The sequence below is a fragment of the Tarenaya hassleriana genome, unplaced genomic scaffold (genome assembly GCF_000463585.1).
Source record: "Tarenaya hassleriana unplaced genomic scaffold, ASM46358v1 Cleome32, whole genome shotgun sequence".
In the NCBI taxonomy this organism is placed as follows: Eukaryota; Viridiplantae; Streptophyta; class Magnoliopsida; order Brassicales; family Cleomaceae; genus Tarenaya; species Tarenaya hassleriana.
In genome coordinates, this window is record NW_010966372.1 from 792,398 (window position 1) to 808,099 (window position 15,702).

The following is a 15,702-nucleotide window of genomic DNA, read 5'->3' on the forward strand; positions in this document are numbered from 1 at the left end:
AAGTCAGGTTTTATTAAAAAAAATATATTTTTAGCCATATAGAGCTAGCAAGACTATACAGCGGCCAAAAATAAGAAGAGCCAAACCCTAACCAGATACATAGTTATGGATGAGAACAAAAGGAAAAGAAAATGCAATAGACAGACAGACAGACATATGTATACATGCGTATGTACATGTATACATGACATATTCCTAAACAAAGATAGATTGTGGTCTCACTCAGTATATGAACAGATATGGTCACGTGAATTCGAAGAAGTCAAATGTGACCCCTCCATTGCCATTCTTCCTCCTCCGTTTTCATCGGTAACTGATCCCCAATTCTTCCGTCGTCGTCGGAATCTCAATCTCTCGCTCGCTCGCCGGTTCGTTTCTTTGTCCTGAGATTCCGATTGTCGTATGTGAATCCTCTCTTCTTTACTGCTTTGTTTCTGTTGTAGGTCTTCTGAGCAAGCGTGTCACCCTCGTTCACCATGTCTTGGTGCGCCATAGAATCTGATCCTGGTAATTCTTCGGGTTTCTTGTTTTCCTGAGTTCGATTCTCTCTTTTGGGTTTTCAATTTGGCATAAATTTTCAGACTTGTGATATGTTTCTCTTGACTAGTTTAGCTCTTCTAAGTTCATGTCTGTATGAGGCTAGAGTTCTTATAATGTCAGCTTCTGGGCATTAGATGTTCAGGATTCAGATTTCAACTCTTGTTTTCAAGTGAAGAAACTGCGTTTTGGCAAACTTCAAATTCGGAGAAGAGTGTTTATGGATCAGACATGGTTCCGTACATAGAATTTCTTAGCTTCCCAACGTTATATAGGCTTCGAAATGCGAACATTAGTAATATCAACCTCTTGTTAGACTAAAAGAAATCAGAGGCCAATGGTGGGAAGGGTTAGGACCAAGAGTGATTTGCTTGCCCGAACGAAACTTGTTCTCATGCTTAGTCGATGGTGTCTCCTCATCTCAGTCATTTGTTTGTTCCATTTCCTAATAAGCAATATTAGCCGAGTAATGATCCCGGCAGTTCTCGATTCTTATTCTGGGCATACATATCCAGGCGTTTTCACTGAGCTTATACAACAGTTGCAAGTGAGAGGCGTGCAGGTTGAGGAATTGTATTCATTGGACCTTGATTCTCTAGATGAACTAAGGTAGTTATCGTATAGTCTTTTCTCCAATTCGGACTTTTTCCCCGAAAATTCTTTCTGTCTACAAATTCTTTCTCCTAAAGCTTTTCATTTGATTATTCACTGCCAGACCTGTGTATGGATTGTTATTGCTTTACAAATGGCGTCCCGAGGAAAAGGACAACCGTCCTGTGATCACGGATCCAAACCCGAACTTCTTCTTCGCCAGCCAGGTCACTGTCTCCATTGCTTTCAAACTTGTTGGAGATTTTACTGGTAACCTTTTTCCTGAAATAAAAGTAGGCGTCTTTTTCTTTTGGGTATGCAGATAATCAATAACGCTTGTGCAACGCAAGCGATATTGTCCGTCCTCATGAACTCTTCGGGTATCGATATCGGTCCGGAACTATCTAAACTGAAGGAAGTTACAAAGAACTTTCCAGCTGAGCTGAAGGGTTTGGCCATCAACAACAACGAATCCATTCGTGCAGCGCACAACACCTTTGCTAGGTCCGACCCATTTGACACAGTCACGGAAGAACAGAAAGCGACTTCCAAAGATGACGATGTGCATCACTATATCAGCTACTTACCCGTCGATGGTATCTTATACGAACTCGATGGGTTGAAAGAAGGACCGATCAGCCTCGGACAGTGCCCGGGTGGGCAAGGTGGCATGGAGTGGCTTAAAATGGTCCGGCCCGTGATCCAAGAACGTATAGATAAGTATTCGTCGAACGAAATACGGTTCAGTCTTTTAGCCGTAGTCAAGAACAAGGGAGAGATGTATGTGGCTGAACTGAAGGAGTTCCAGAGAAAGAGAGAGAGGGTATTGCAGCAGTTAGCCGCTCTGCAGGCGGACAAATTCGCCGAGAAAAGCAGTTTCGAGGCATTGGACCGATCGCTTTCGGAGGTGAACAACGGAATCGAAGCAGTCTCGCAGAAAATTGTCAAGGAGGAGGAGAAGTCGAAGAAGTGGAGGACTGAGAACATACGCCGGAAACACAACTATGTGCCGTTCCTCTTCAATTTCCTCAAGATCTTGTCAGAGAAGAAGCAGCTCAAGCCTCTCATCGACAAGGCCAAGCGTAATAACAATGCCTAAGTGTGAAAACATCGTCAATCCATGTATGATATTCTGAGTCGGCTTTTCAAACCCGAGCCTAATTATAAACCCGCGGGTTCAGACCGAATCTCGGCGTCGGCCTTCAACTTCCAGTGTTATGTTTGGACCTTTTTTTTTTGGGATTTTGGTAAGTTACGTGCCCATGGACTCGCCTTATTTTGACATTCATATCATTCGCTCTTGAGCACTGTGGCGGCAAAAGTATTTACTTCACAACGGTAACTTATATAAGAAAAAATAAATGAAGATATTCTATGGTAAAAGACAGGACACAAAACTTGTTTTCCCGTTTTCAAAGCCTGTAATAACGTATTTCTTGCTGCAACTCCCGCTTCCGTTTTTTTCTGTTCCGTTCCGAAAACCTGATTTCTCTCCTCTCCTCTGCTCAAAACCATTCAACTCCGAATCACATAGCCTGGGAAAATACCCGAGCGGGTCATTTTGTAAGTTTTTTTTACCATCCATCTGATGAAAATGCGGGGAAACTGGAAGAAGAACCGAAGGGCAAAACCTGAAATTCATCAATCTGATCTGGTGGTTGTGAAGGAAGAGAGTAGACCGGCTGCTTGTGCAGGTAAGATATCGCCGAATGTTGACATTGCAGCTGCTGATCTATCCTTGAATATTCCGACTTGTCCATCGGTCAGTATCGATCCCAGCTTCAATGTGCTTTCGCCAAATCTGCTACCGACCTGTCATTAAGTGATCGAGAATTTTAAGATAATTCATTTCTTGCCGAAATACTAAAACACGAAATACCGTGAATGAACCGAAGACAAACAGCAGAGGAATTGGGAAATACCTGCATGAAGGACTTTAAAAACGGGGAAGCGACACTGAAGCTCGAGCTATCGTCCAAATCACTCTTTCGGGAGAGCTCGCCATTTGCATATGCCTTCCATGGGCTTCTCCTCAAAGCATCATCAGAAGCAGCAGCCGGAACAGAAACCTTATTTGTACTTCTTGACGATAGAGCCGGAGCACTACATTAGCCAGAAAACAGAAGTCGGAAACATATCCTACACAAAATACAACCGATAACTGGTTGAAGAAAGAAACCGACCTTATTGGAAGATACTTGAAGCGGGGAACAGTAGAGCATCGCATAATATTCGATTCGGAATTAGTGGGCAGTTTCTGGACCGTATCTGTGTACATCCGGTTCAGCTGCACGAAGAATCCGAAGAGGACAGCATGCCGTAGGTATGATTGTTTTTCATTCTCCCAAAGATAAGGCTCATACCTTTTTCACATACAAAATTTTTGCAAATAAGAGAATGATGGAGATGACAAAAATGATAAAAGGTTTATTTTTTTTACACCAAGGCGAGTCAGACAAGACAGAGATGCAATTACAAGAGAGAAATTCGATCATACTGAAAATCCCTGGTATGCAAGTGAAACAAGCTTCTAAAGTTTTGCAAAGAATCTAACAAACTTCTACAGGGAAAACCATGACATCTAACTTCTATCTGTAACCTTTAGTCTTCCAAATTCCCATGAACTACTTGAGACAGCAGATAAAAAAATATAGTTCCATATACCAAGTATTTGATATTTTCTACAGAAAAAAAAAAGTTGAGGAATAAAGATCCTTACGTGAGCCAATCTATGGGATCCAACTTTCCAGTAAGACGAGAAATCAACCCATCGATACGACCTCTAATGACTGATTTTGTTTGCCGTCGATCCTGCTTCCGTCTAAAAGGTGATCTAGTTGTTGTGCTCTTTGATAGCTCTTCACCAGTGCTTGTATCACCCCCAGAAAGAACATCAGACGCAAATCTCAAATCCAGCAAAATTTGCAGAACTCCTTTCTCTGAAATCTGAGGGTCCGACTCCTTGGCCTCCCTTGCAGATAAGAAATCCCCATAAATAATGTCGATCTGCATCATATTACAGAATAAAGAAAAGCATTCAGCATCATTCTTCAGGCAAAAACCAGCTTAAAATTATCCACTGATGAAAAACAAAAGGTGGAAATAGTGTCACACACCATTTCTTTAGCTTTCTCTCAACAGATTGGAAAAGTTCAACCAACATTTTTTTTTAAATTTAATAACTAGACCAACGAGTCTGCAAAACCACAACTCAGTTTCCAATATAAAGGAAAAGTTAATTTTTAATAGACAGTATCATAGGACAGACAAATAACAAATTTAAGAGAGGTCCAGTAGAACCAGCCTCACAACAGGTGCAGAGTTATCAAATAGCAACAAACATCTATACATGCACAAACTTATGGGTAATCTCATTCATTCTTCATCAGCACCATTCTGGCAGCAGAAAGATGTTAACTCAGAGGAATCACACTGTCAAGAACTAAATTCAAACAGCATACCTTCTCCAACAAGCTTGAGGAAAATTTTTGCAGAATTGATTTGTCGAGTACGTGACCTCCAATCCGATGAATTTCTTCCGATGCTCGACATAGAAATGAAATCATATAGAGTGAAGGCATTGAGGGAAGTGATATTTTCAATTCAGATTGGCTCTCATTCTGCTCTTGCTTGACTACCGTCTCTTCCCAACCCTATATCATCATCAGAAGAGGAATAAGGACAATAAAACTCAACCCATCAAATCATGCAATAAAAGGAGAAAAATTGTTCAGAGGAAGAGTTACCCTTAAAGGAGTTGTAGCAGACAAACCATCATCCCTTCCAAGATCACGTGAGAGAATAGCTGAAAGCTCGTCAGATAACCACTGTATCCACAATGTGTGAGCCTTGATGCACAGATCTCGCATAGTTCTATTCAGCTCTTCGAGTTTTGGACTTGTCTTCTCTTCCGCTCCGAGCAGTGCACCAACAGCTAACGAAGTTTGCTTTCTAAGATCAGTTTGCTTCATCTTTCCAGGGCTCCCAGCAGTGACTATAGAATCTGAGGCAAGTCTCGGTTGGCTAAACAAGGATGATGACTTGTCAGAAACTGCAGCCACAGTTTCTTTAGCCCACAACCTTGGAGAACCAAGTATCAAAGGAACATGTTTCGAGTGCTTCTGCAGTGAAAACAAGAGGCGCCCAATAAAAAGTGATCTTTCAATAACTATAGCAGGAGGAATTGCTTCACTGTTCTTGACTTTAGTTCTCATGGCAGAATACAGAGTCTCAAATTCTTTATTTACATCTGCAAGAACAGTTGAGACACTATCATAACATTTATTCTGCACATATGAAGCTAGATCCTTTAACCTTAGAGCTGCTTTTGGCGATTCAAAGAAGCTTAAGAGGTCCTCGAGAACGCTCTGGCAGCGCCTGTCCACTGCATCTCTGATTTGACTAACTTCAGGACCAAAGTATGCGGTAAGACAACCCTGGAAATCGCTTTCTTCAGGTGGTGATTTATTTCCTGAAATAAGACCAGCCATCTTTGTGTTTGGCTCAATGAACCAGACCCCACCACCAGTGGATGGTCTATTTAAGTAGGCTTGGAAGTCAATCTTATCACAGATGATCTCCCCAGCAGCATGAACTGACTCTGCCACATTGACAGCTTGAACCAAATCCTCAAACCTGAAGTCAATAATCGATTTCATTCTTTCAACGAAAGCCTTCTCAAATATTTCATCCCATAGATCCAAATCATCCTCCAAAACAAGCTCCCGGATTCTGCTCCAAGGCAGTTCTATCTCAGATCCAAAAACGCTCTTAAGCCAATCCAGACTATCCTTCAAGACCTCCTTACTATCCATGGCCTCTCTAATCAACTTTTCAGCTGATCCAAGCTCCACGCCGGTTGCAATAGCTTCGATCAAGTGTCTCCCATTAACCTTACAAACAATCTGCTCTCCGCATTCCCGCAACCAATTCAAACAGGTCTCAGCAGTATACTTTTTACCTAGGACGACCATGACATTTTCCAGCCTATCTCTAAAGGATTTCCACAACCCAATCTCCTCCTCAGGATTTGGGATTCCACCAAACAATTGCGAAGCTGGAGGGGTACTCAAGATTATCTTATAAAACTGAGGCAGATCAGTCAAAACTTGCAAGAACATTTCCCCAACTTGTCCCACTGTAACCTGAATCACACTCAAAACATCACAGAAAACCAAAACAACATCATCCCAAGAAGCATCACCAGCACAAGCACTCAGCTTCTGCAGAATCCAAGTCTTCCTCGACTCGAGAAACAACTCAAGCACCTGATTGGGTTCCAGTTCATCAACCACTGCGACGGCAGCTAAGGCGTCAACATAAGCCCCTAATCCTAAACCCCGATCCAGAAGCCGCTCACGGCTCCTCTGCGAAATCTGAGCTTTGAAGCTCTCTACTATCTGCCACTGATGCTGCAACAGTGGGAAATTCGCCGAGATCTTAGTCTGATCCATCTCCGCCGCACCACCACCGACACTTCCCTCTGACATTATCAGTCTCTGCTGCACATGCTTAGCACGCACATACCTCCCGGCAGCCTCTAGAAACATCGATTCATCAAGACATCCCCATATGTTCTCAGGCGTATCCACCAGATACTTGACACGACATGCGATCCCGTAGACATGGACCCTTTTTGGGTTAGGACTGACAAGCTTTGGAGTCTCCGCCACAGGGGAAGAGGAAAGCGAGCGAATATGACCGTGGATCGAAGAGATGTTACCTGAGATTGACTCACACAACGACTTCATATGCACAATCGAGTCGGCCGAGTCGATCAGGTCGCGGTACCGAGTCCCGACGAGTTGCCGGAGCTCCTCTTTTTTATCCTCTATGCTCTTCCTAGTCGCCGACTCCACATTCCGGATCTCCAATATTGGTTTCGCGAGGAATAACGACTCAGCGTCCCGATGACCGGCGCCTCCGGAGATTCCCGCGGCGGAGGGCCGGTCTTCGGAGACCGGGGAGGCCGATAACATTCTCATGGTTATTCGTGAGCCCTTCGTCTGTATCTTCTCCCTCTCTCTCTCTCTAGCAATCCGTTAGGCCTCCATTGACAGCAGAAGAAGAGTAAGAAAAGGAATGGAGATCTAAATTGGATCTGGGAAATGTTGCTTCAGATGTATAAGCTCGGAATCAAGATCTGAGTTTTTTTCTCCCTCTTTTCCCCTTCTCTCTTAATTTCTGTCCGAATTGCTGCCGTTACTGTGAAGGAAGACGACGGAGGGGCTTTACTCTAATTACCACTTTGCCCCTGTCAATTCGGTCCGTTGGAGTCTTCCGGTTTAGATCCGGTTTATTTGATGTCGGTATAAATAGAACATCAAATCGAATCATAATATAATCTGTTCTAGTGGTATTTTAGCATAATTTGGATTTATTTCCGAGTATGAAAATATTAAGTCTAAATTGAAAAATAATAAGAATTTATATCTTTTTAATCTGCAGAAAGATGGATTATTGGAAGGGGAACACTTCTATTAACTGTAAAACCAGTGTATTATTGTCCTCATTCAGCACTTGAAAGAAATAATGGTTAGATATGTAATATTAAACTACATTAGGGGCAAAGGGATAAATATAACTAAATATAGGGATATAGATGGAAAACACTATGGTTCTCCTTCCCGTCATTCGATCTCGACTCCTCCCCTCCATCTCTCTATTCTTCGCCGACCCGGATCCCGATCCCGATCAAGATCCCGATCTCACCATTTTCTGGCGACTTCCACCATCGAAGGAGATTCCGCCTCTTTTCTCCGGTATTTGGGACCTAGATCGTCAACCCTAGCTCCCCCGGTACGGCGGCTGCCGACGACGGCGTAGCTCTGATTGGTTCCAGGAGAAGGATCCGCTTGCTGCTTTGCTCGATAGACGCAATCTCTCCGACGAAAATCATAGCATAGAGTCGGTGTACGGACAGTGAAGAACGTCGACAGAAAAGGAGAGACTTGGAAGTTTCAGGCGGGAGAAGAATGGCGGACCCGGCGAACTCTTCGCTTGGAAAAATGCTGTTCGAGGAGATCACTCCTGTGGTCATGGTTCTGTGTACGCCCCTCGTTGAAGAGACTTGCCTCAAGAACGGTCTCCCCTTTGTACAAATGCTCACGCCATTCTGCAATTTCAGTAATATTGACGGTGAATGGATTCTCTTTTTGTTTTCTTGTCACACTCGATTCCTTTTCTGGACTGTGTTAGGGTTTTCGAGTATCTATCGAAGCGTGCTCCCAAACCCCCTTAATTTGAGGATTTCAATGGTGAATTTGTGCAGTACCTGTGAGGACATCTAGTGATCAGCTTTATCGGCTAAAGAAGTTTAAGTTGCGGCTGTTTTATGCCTCTGATATCCGGCAACCCGATATAGAGGTATGTTAACTGGTCTGCTTCGGTAGGAGATTTGAGGATAGTAGTAAATTTTGGAAAATAAAAGAACTTGATAACTAGTTCTTACTTAGCAATGATGTGGATGAGTGGATCACCTATAATTCAGCGTGTTGGCACCATTTCCTGATGTTTTAAGGCCTTGTCGATCATGATTTATTTGTTCTGTGCCTTGAAAGAGGATAGATTATGGTTTGTAGGTGTATGCTTGACAAAGTTGATAGCTTTATTGAATCCATTTGTCTTACTCATACTTGGTGTATCTTTGGAGTCTTCCCATATCAGATTCTGTTTACTTACTCTTTAGGTGGCAAAGCAACGGCTAGAGCATGTCATTACTGATGCTGGGAAGAGGGATTTTCAGGAATTTTGTTCGGACCCTCCTCAACTTACTGACATACTTGCTGGTAAGTCTCTGGTGAGGATTACGCAATAGATTTGTAACAGAAGATGTCATTATCGGTTAATTTTAGGGAAGGGCATTCTATTTGTCCTTGTTCCAGTGCTGACTAGTGTCCCTTCCTGCAGGTCCAGAATCTGAAATCTCACCAACATGGTTTCAGTATTACAACAAAGAGCTTATACGTACATTGTCTTTTTCAGATCACGAAGCTTTTGATCACCCCGTGGCATGTAAGAAATTTGATGATCTTTAGAAAACTTTTGTTATTGTCTCCTTATTATATCTCATAAACATTTCTTTTAGCTATAAATAATTTGCAATATGCTTTCAGGTCTCTTGGTTGTTTCATCAAAAGACGAAGAACCTATTAATAAATTTATAGATCTTTTCAACACCAACAAATTACCTTCCCTCTTGAATGATGGTGCAATGGATCCCAAGATTGTGAAGCATTACTTGTTGGTACATGACAATCAAGATGCAACTACGGAGAGGTTTCCTCCTATCTAGTCTTTGCTTTTTAGTCATATAGATATTCCATTGATGCATATTGGGCGGCCACTGTATACAACCTTGATAACATGTGTTTTTTCGTGGTTTCACATGTGGTCAACCAAGGAAAGCCTGGGAAATTCATAAGATAGAAAGTAGACATCAAGTAAAGACCTTCTATAATGCATTTACGTTGGCTATCAATGGTATAGTGATGATAGACAGAGAGGTAATTGCACACCAAAAAACTCTAAGATGAGGAAAACAGTGTGCAATGCGATACTTGACAGCTTGAGTGGTCAATAATGTCGCAGGAAAACTCGGAAAGACATGCTTTTTTTAAGTAATAGGGTAGAGATAGACCGGAAACTAAACTGAGGAACTTCTCTGGATATAATGTTAGCTTCTTGGAGAGAGTAACACTTTTTTGTAGTAGTAGTTCCTTCGTGGTTTTTATGATAACTCATCATAATTATATGGCTGTGAATTATAATCCGTAGTTGACCGGATTTTTTCCCTTCTGTGTAGAACATCTAGAGTTTTGTCTGAAATGAGAAGTACATTTGGGAATAATGAATGCAACTTGCTTTGCATTAATTCATCTAAAGAGGGGGACGTGGAACATCAAGCAAATCCTTGGGCTACATTTGTAAGTCATCCTCATATGATCTGGCTTCCTTTCCATGTCAATTTTGGAGTTCGGGATTTTAATCACCGTTTTTTCTGACAGAAACCAAATGCTCTATCCACGGAAAAGCTTGGTTGTGCCCTCACTAGCGATGACCTTATAGAGGTATTACTTTTAACTTTTTAGGTATATACACTTGTGTAGCATTCTCTAGCTGATGTCATCAACTAGATTTGACCAAAGGGGTATTTTTTTCATATTTGAAGCAGATGAAAGATCTAATGCAAGAGTTTGCCTCCAGACATATAATTCCTTACATGGAGCAAAAAGTTCGAGCACTTAATCAACAGGTTCTTTTGATAGAGAATTCTTTTTGGGAATTTATATAGATTTTGTTGTATGCTTTGCTCAGGTTTCTTTTGTTTCTTTTCTTATCCTTTAGTTTTTTCATATGATGTCATTAGATTTCTGCGACAAGGAAAGGATTTAGAAACCAGATAAAAAACTTGTGGTGGAGGAAAGGAAAAGAAGATGGATCAGATTCAGCAAATGGTCCTATGTACGATTTCTTGTAGTGTTTGATTTGATACCGTCCTTGAAATCATTTTAAGCACTAACTTTTTCTATTTTCGTTTTGAAGGTATACCTTTAACTCCACCGAATCTCAAATTAGAATTTTGGGGGATTATGCCTTCATGTTACATGATTATGAACTTGCATTGTCAAGTTATCGCCTGATATCTACAGATTACAAGATTGATAAAGCCTGGAGGCACTATGCTGGTGTCCAGGTAGCTTCAGATTTTGTTTGGCTTGCGTTTCAAATGATTGAAGGGACCCTTTTTGGCTTTCTCTTTTAAAACAATCTCATTTATATATTTTCGTTCTGCTAAATAGTACTGGTCTGCCTGGATCCTTTATTGGTATTGTTTGTCCTAGCCGCCTCTCACTTGAGTTTCTGCAATCACTTCAATTATTCACTGTTGATGGTTCATTGATTCCCATGAGAAAATTTTTGCGGCCTCGTCATCCTCTCTTGTATGTCTGACAGGAAATGATGGGACTTGCATATTTTATCTCAGATCAGTCAAAAAAGGAAGCTGAGTACTGCATGGAAAATGCATTCAACACTTATATGGTATGTTTTCATCCTGGATTAGGCAAATCTTTTAGGTTGGAAACCAGAACTCAGCTGTGTCACCCGAAGTTTCTAAAAAATGTGCTAACCAGGGGATCTTTTAGTTAAGCTCACTCTATTTCATGAAATTGATGTTTATCATGCGAAATATATATACCACCTAATACTTGGTGAAAATACTTTTGCTTGCTTGGAAATTTTATGCAGAAACTTGGGAAATCTGGCCTACAAAATGCTACAAGGTGTGGCCTCTGGTGGGCGGAGATGCTTAAGGCTAGAGACCAGTACAAGGAAGCTGCATCTGTTTACTTCCGGACATGTGGAGAGGTGATTCTTTTTTATTACTCTTGACACTGCATGTCCACCACTGCTGCTAACTGCTACTCATTTTACAGGAACCGTTGCATGCCGCAGTTATGTTGGAGCAAGCTTCGTACTGCTTCTTGTTATCTAAGCCAGCAATGCTACACAAGTACGGGTTTCATCTAGTTCTTTCAGGCGACTACTATAAAAAGTGTGATCAGGTACCTGTTGCTTTGTTTACTGAAGTGACTCAGGCTTCATACATGGTTACACTTAGTGAAGTGACTCAAGGTTCAGGCACGCTTTGCATTCTGAAGAAAAATTTTGCTTGACCCTGTCCAGGTTAACCATGCAATTCGTACATACAGAAGTGCAATCTCTGTTTATAAATCAACCACATGGAGCCATATCAAAGACCATGTATATTTTCACATTGGACAGTAAGTTTTGAATATGATGAATTTATTCTCAGAAGATGTGGTGAATTATCAGTGTGTAGTGTAAGAATTGTCCCGTCAACATGTTGGTACAGATGGTATGCACTTGTCGGGAAGTATGATGTTGCAGTCAGAAACATGCTTGAAGTACTTGATTGTGGTTACCAATCCAAGGCAACACAAGAGATATTCCTCAGAGACTTTTTCGATATTGTTAAGGTGCATAATGTTCTGTATTTGCAATTTAGATCGTGCCACTGAACTCGCGCAATGCGCAATGAGGATGGTTTGCGGATCGGGCTGCCCACCAATAGCTATCATCTGCCTCTGTTCTTCTTTCCTCTCTGCCTATGCAAAATATCTTGCACGATTTTCTTGAAAAGGGTCAAAATGAATGAAGTTTTATTTATTTTTTATTTTGCTGTGAATTTGTAGAAAACCGGAATAAAGCACGAGGTGGTGAAGCTTCAACTGCCAATTATCAATACCTCGTCCCTCCAAGTGATATTTGAAGACCAACGCACTTATGCATCTCAAGCTTCTGTAAGTTACTGAATTTATTTTCAAGCGTGTAACATTTTCAACCTCGATATAGATGCATGAATAGAATTATCGTAGGTTTGTTCCTTTAGTAGTTTGTGCTAATTCTTTGATATCTTTTGTCTTGGATTTCGGAACTTGTTCTCTTGCTACAAGTTTCGGAAATTCTTGAATGTTGGTTGTCTTGAAAAAAGAATTGCATAAAATCTGAGATTGTTTTCCTGTGTATTTTTAGATTGTTTTTCATTTGTTTTGTTCTGTGAAGTATAAATCAATTTTTACAAGAATTACGAAAACACCTTCTTCACTGTGTTCGGCTTATTCTCCACTGTGAGCATCATCGATCAAACTTATTTTTAGATTGCTTGCAATTGCCTGACTTTTGTGCATCTTTGAATTGGTTGTTTGCATGGATGGTGACTCTTGCATACTAATCTATGATTTTCATTTTTCTCGGTCAGGCTACTATGGAAGAGTCTATCTGGCAATCACTGGAGGAGGATATTGTTCCATCACTAAATTATGCCAAGTCAAACTGGCTGGATTTACAGTCAAAGCTTCTGCCAAAGAAATACAGAGAGTCAAATGTTTGTGTCGCGGGAGGTATGCAGGTTGTTGTTTAATGTCACTTGCTGCATATCCTGTTTACCTCATTACCTACTTCCTATCTTACCTACTTTTTCCCTGTTTATTCTCCATTTAAGTCATGCTCAAAATCTGAGGATTAAATGACATCAGTTCAATTTAACAGCTGAAAATAGGTACAGTTTTACAAAGAACATCCTTGGAATTTATGGTGCTGCTTGCCCAATCGCGCAATTTGATAGCTGGACTTTTTTGAGTCTGGAAAAATGTAGAATTCCTTGTTTGGAAATGTTGTGTTTTCAGACATTGGCTTGGAGATACTACAGAGACAGAAAGTACTGAGCTATCTGATTTCTTAATTAAGGATATCATAGTGTCTGTTGTCTCACTTGTGCCTTCTGTTGAGGGATTGGAATATTTTTTGGTTTGGGAATTTATTTAAATATTATTTTTTGAGAACCGGATATTCAACTGTAGGATGTCGCAAGCTTTTGCTTTTTGTGTAGTCTAACACACTCATTCTTCATGACTTACAGAGCCAGTGAAAGTGAATATTGAACTTAGGAATCCTCTGCTAACATCTATTTCCATATCGAATGTTTCCCTCATCTGTGAACTTATCAAAAATTCTGATGACGTGACATCAGGTAAATAGTTTCTGTTAATTCCTGTATAGATTTATAAATGTTTCTACATCCTTCAACTTGAATATGTGAAGCTATTTTCCATATTTGGACTTTGTAAGAAGATAAAGATGCGAGCAGCTCAAGCTTTGGGCCCAAGAATCCTGAGGAACATAATCAGTAAGAAGCTAGTCTCTGTAGTCAAATTTCTTTCAATCTTTGATTTTGTCGATCTGTATTTGAACACTTATTCTATGCTCCGCTCCGGCAACAATGCCACAGGGATGCAACATCTGGTGCTTCATTCACTTTGTCTGAAGTAGACTTCTCATTAGGTGGTGGCGAAGCAAAATTGGTGAGTCTGCTCGTCTTTTTTATGTACTTATTACGTACCGTAATTTTTCTTAGCATAGATGTTCCCACCTGCTGTTGGTCTTCACTCTGTGCTTTTTTCGAGAAGTTTAATTGCATGTGTTTTCATTTTAGAAGATAGTTGTCAGTCAAATATGCACAGAAAACTAATCAACAAGCTGTACTCTATTGATTGCCAAGTTATTGAATGTACGGGATTGTACCTCATTGCTTCTAATCTGAACGGAATACATGATATTGGATCTCGACATTTTGATTATTTCTTCCAGGTGAGACTTATGGTTACTCCCAGTGACGAAGGTGTCCTCAAAATTGTTGGTCTAAGGTGGGAGTTAGCTGGTTCTTTAGTAGGCATTCATTACTTCCAATCAGTGCCTGTAAAGGTAAAAACTGCCGAAGAAAGAAGAAAAAACAAGCGTACCCCCACTGATGACCTGAAGTTCTTAGTCATCAAGGTGCACCATTTTCCTCTGGTATAATCAATGGATTTGTTATGACCACTAACTAAAGCATGTGTTGTGGTTTATGCAGAGTCTTCCCAGGCTCGAGGGTTATATTGATCATTTTCCTGATAAAACATATGCTGGAGATCTACGGTATCTTGTTTTGGAGTTAAAAAATAAGCTTGAGTCCCCAATAAAGGTAGTTTCATTTCCTGACTTGCCCTCTTCATTCATATTTTCTTTTGAGATTGAATTAATGCGCATCGTTTGTATCTTCCTATGGTTACTGTTATTGACTTAGGATTTATCTCTTGGTGGCTGAATAATGCAATGCAACTGGACTATCCACAGGGTTTTACTTGTCCTAACCAAGTTTTCTGTTGCAGAATCTGAAAATGAAGATTAGCCACCCACGATTTTTAAGTCCTGGGAATCAGGAGGAGCTGACTATGACATTTCCAGATTGCTTAGAGAAGGGAAATGGCGATGAACAAAATATTGTGCAGCCTAAAACTAACAAAACATCAAGTAGTGTATTTACATTTCCAGAGGTTAGTGGCAAAATCTTATTTTCTTTTTTGCATGCCGTACTGTGAATCCAAAGAAAAGTTGCATGTGTTTATCCCGACATGCTTTGAATATTTAATCATCTTTCAGGACATATCACTTCAAGGGGAGAAAACATTGAGATGGCCGCTTTGGCTTCGAGCTGCTACTCCTGGAAAGACATCTCTGTATATCACAATATACTATGAAATGGAAAATGTATCAAGCACCATGAGATACCGCACTCTAAGGATGCATTATACCTTGCAGGTAAGTGCATCACTTGGTTGCAATTTTACATGTGCATGGGAACTACATAAAGGTGCACCAGCTTTGCACCAACACTGCAAATCTGATATCATATTATATTTAACCTTGTTTTCATAGGTTTTACCATCATTAGAGGCCTCATTTGAAATCACGCCTTCACCATCGAGATTGCAAGAATCTCTTGTGCGTATGGATATCGTCAACCGTACCAATTCAGAGAGTTTCCAGATTCATCAGCTGTCAACAGTTGGGTGTCGGTGGGGTATCTCATTGCTTCAGCCGGTTGACTCTATCTTACCTTCTCGATCCATAATAGCTGGTCAAGCTTTATCCTGTTTCTTCATGATCAAGGTCAATATGGAACATTATTTCAAACACTTTTGGTAGTTAGTTCCTCGTTTAACCCTTTCCCTA

At 40.7% G+C, this 15,702-nt stretch overlaps 3 protein-coding genes across 4 annotated transcripts in view; 2 read left to right on the forward strand and 1 right to left on the reverse strand.

Moving 5' to 3' along the window:
* The first annotated feature begins 142 nt into the window (after positions 1 to 142).
* LOC104820932 (ubiquitin carboxyl-terminal hydrolase) lies at positions 143 to 2,385 on the forward strand. Its single transcript, XM_010551587.2, has 5 exons — positions 143 to 368; positions 444 to 507; positions 1,053 to 1,146; positions 1,253 to 1,355; positions 1,451 to 2,385. The coding sequence occupies exons 2-5, from the start codon at positions 477 to 479 to the stop codon at positions 2,225 to 2,227; spliced, it is 1,005 nt and encodes a 334-aa protein (XP_010549889.1). The 5' UTR covers positions 143 to 368; positions 444 to 476; the 3' UTR covers positions 2,228 to 2,385.
* A 16-nt stretch (positions 2,386 to 2,401) lies between these two features.
* Positions 2,402 to 7,315, reverse strand: LOC104820933 (conserved oligomeric Golgi complex subunit 1). Its single transcript, XM_010551588.2, has 7 exons — positions 4,875 to 7,315; positions 4,590 to 4,781; positions 3,848 to 4,134; positions 3,312 to 3,491; positions 3,051 to 3,231; positions 2,760 to 2,940; positions 2,402 to 2,663 (listed from the first exon to the last, which is right to left on the reverse strand). Exons 1-6 carry the CDS (start codon positions 7,110 to 7,112, stop codon positions 2,770 to 2,772), a joined length of 3,249 nt encoding a protein of 1,082 aa, XP_010549890.1. The 5' UTR covers positions 7,113 to 7,315; the 3' UTR covers positions 2,402 to 2,663; positions 2,760 to 2,769.
* Positions 7,316 to 7,750: 435 nt separating this feature from the next.
* The window catches only part of LOC104820934 (trafficking protein particle complex subunit 8), a 10,149-nt gene continuing 2,197 nt past the window's right edge, over positions 7,751 to 15,702 (forward strand). The window contains exons 1-25 of one of the 2 annotated variants that reach the window (XM_010551590.2): positions 7,751 to 8,265; positions 8,399 to 8,493; positions 8,816 to 8,915; positions 9,037 to 9,141; positions 9,243 to 9,405; positions 9,932 to 10,052; positions 10,134 to 10,196; positions 10,301 to 10,381; positions 10,496 to 10,590; positions 10,672 to 10,822; positions 11,083 to 11,169; positions 11,377 to 11,496; positions 11,565 to 11,693; positions 11,815 to 11,912; positions 12,005 to 12,128; positions 12,345 to 12,452; positions 12,911 to 13,052; positions 13,571 to 13,681; positions 13,780 to 13,837; positions 13,940 to 14,012; positions 14,299 to 14,484; positions 14,561 to 14,671; positions 14,859 to 15,023; positions 15,130 to 15,288; positions 15,406 to 15,639. In XM_010551590.2, coding sequence (XP_010549892.1) covers positions 8,103 to 8,265; positions 8,399 to 8,493; positions 8,816 to 8,915; positions 9,037 to 9,141; positions 9,243 to 9,405; positions 9,932 to 10,052; positions 10,134 to 10,196; positions 10,301 to 10,381; positions 10,496 to 10,590; positions 10,672 to 10,822; positions 11,083 to 11,169; positions 11,377 to 11,496; positions 11,565 to 11,693; positions 11,815 to 11,912; positions 12,005 to 12,128; positions 12,345 to 12,452; positions 12,911 to 13,052; positions 13,571 to 13,681; positions 13,780 to 13,837; positions 13,940 to 14,012; positions 14,299 to 14,484; positions 14,561 to 14,671; positions 14,859 to 15,023; positions 15,130 to 15,288; positions 15,406 to 15,639 — 3,042 coding nt within the window. In that variant the 5' untranslated portion in view covers positions 7,751 to 8,102. The remainder of the gene's footprint in view (positions 8,266 to 8,398; positions 8,494 to 8,815; positions 8,916 to 9,036; positions 9,142 to 9,242; positions 9,406 to 9,931; positions 10,053 to 10,133; positions 10,197 to 10,300; positions 10,382 to 10,495; positions 10,591 to 10,671; positions 10,823 to 11,082; positions 11,170 to 11,376; positions 11,497 to 11,564; positions 11,694 to 11,814; positions 11,913 to 12,004; positions 12,129 to 12,344; positions 12,453 to 12,910; positions 13,053 to 13,570; positions 13,682 to 13,779; positions 13,838 to 13,939; positions 14,013 to 14,298; positions 14,485 to 14,560; positions 14,672 to 14,858; positions 15,024 to 15,129; positions 15,289 to 15,405; positions 15,640 to 15,702) is intronic. The other variant, XM_010551591.2, reaches the window with a different exon arrangement.

Excerpts from the sequence above, each read along its gene's own strand:
- LOC104820932 (XM_010551587.2), top strand. The coding sequence starts at position 477 with ATGTCTTGGTGCGCCATAGAATCTGATCCTG. Across the intron at positions 1,147-1,252 it reads GATTCTCTAGATGAACTAAG|ACCTGTGTATGGATTGTTAT; the intron begins GTAGTTATCGTA and ends ATTCACTGCCAG. Across the intron at positions 1,356-1,450 it reads ACTTCTTCTTCGCCAGCCAG|ATAATCAATAACGCTTGTGC; the intron begins GTCACTGTCTCC and ends TTGGGTATGCAG.
- LOC104820933 (XM_010551588.2), bottom strand. The coding sequence starts at position 7,112 with ATGAGAATGTTATCGGCCTCCCCGGTCTCCGAAGACCGGCCCTCCGCC. Across the intron at positions 4,782-4,874 it reads CTGCTACAACTCCTTTAAGG|GGTTGGGAAGAGACGGTAGT; the intron begins GTAACTCTTCCT and ends ATGATGATATAG. Across the intron at positions 3,232-3,311 it reads TTCAAGTATCTTCCAATAAG|TGCTCCGGCTCTATCGTCAA; the intron begins GTCGGTTTCTTT and ends TGGCTAATGTAG.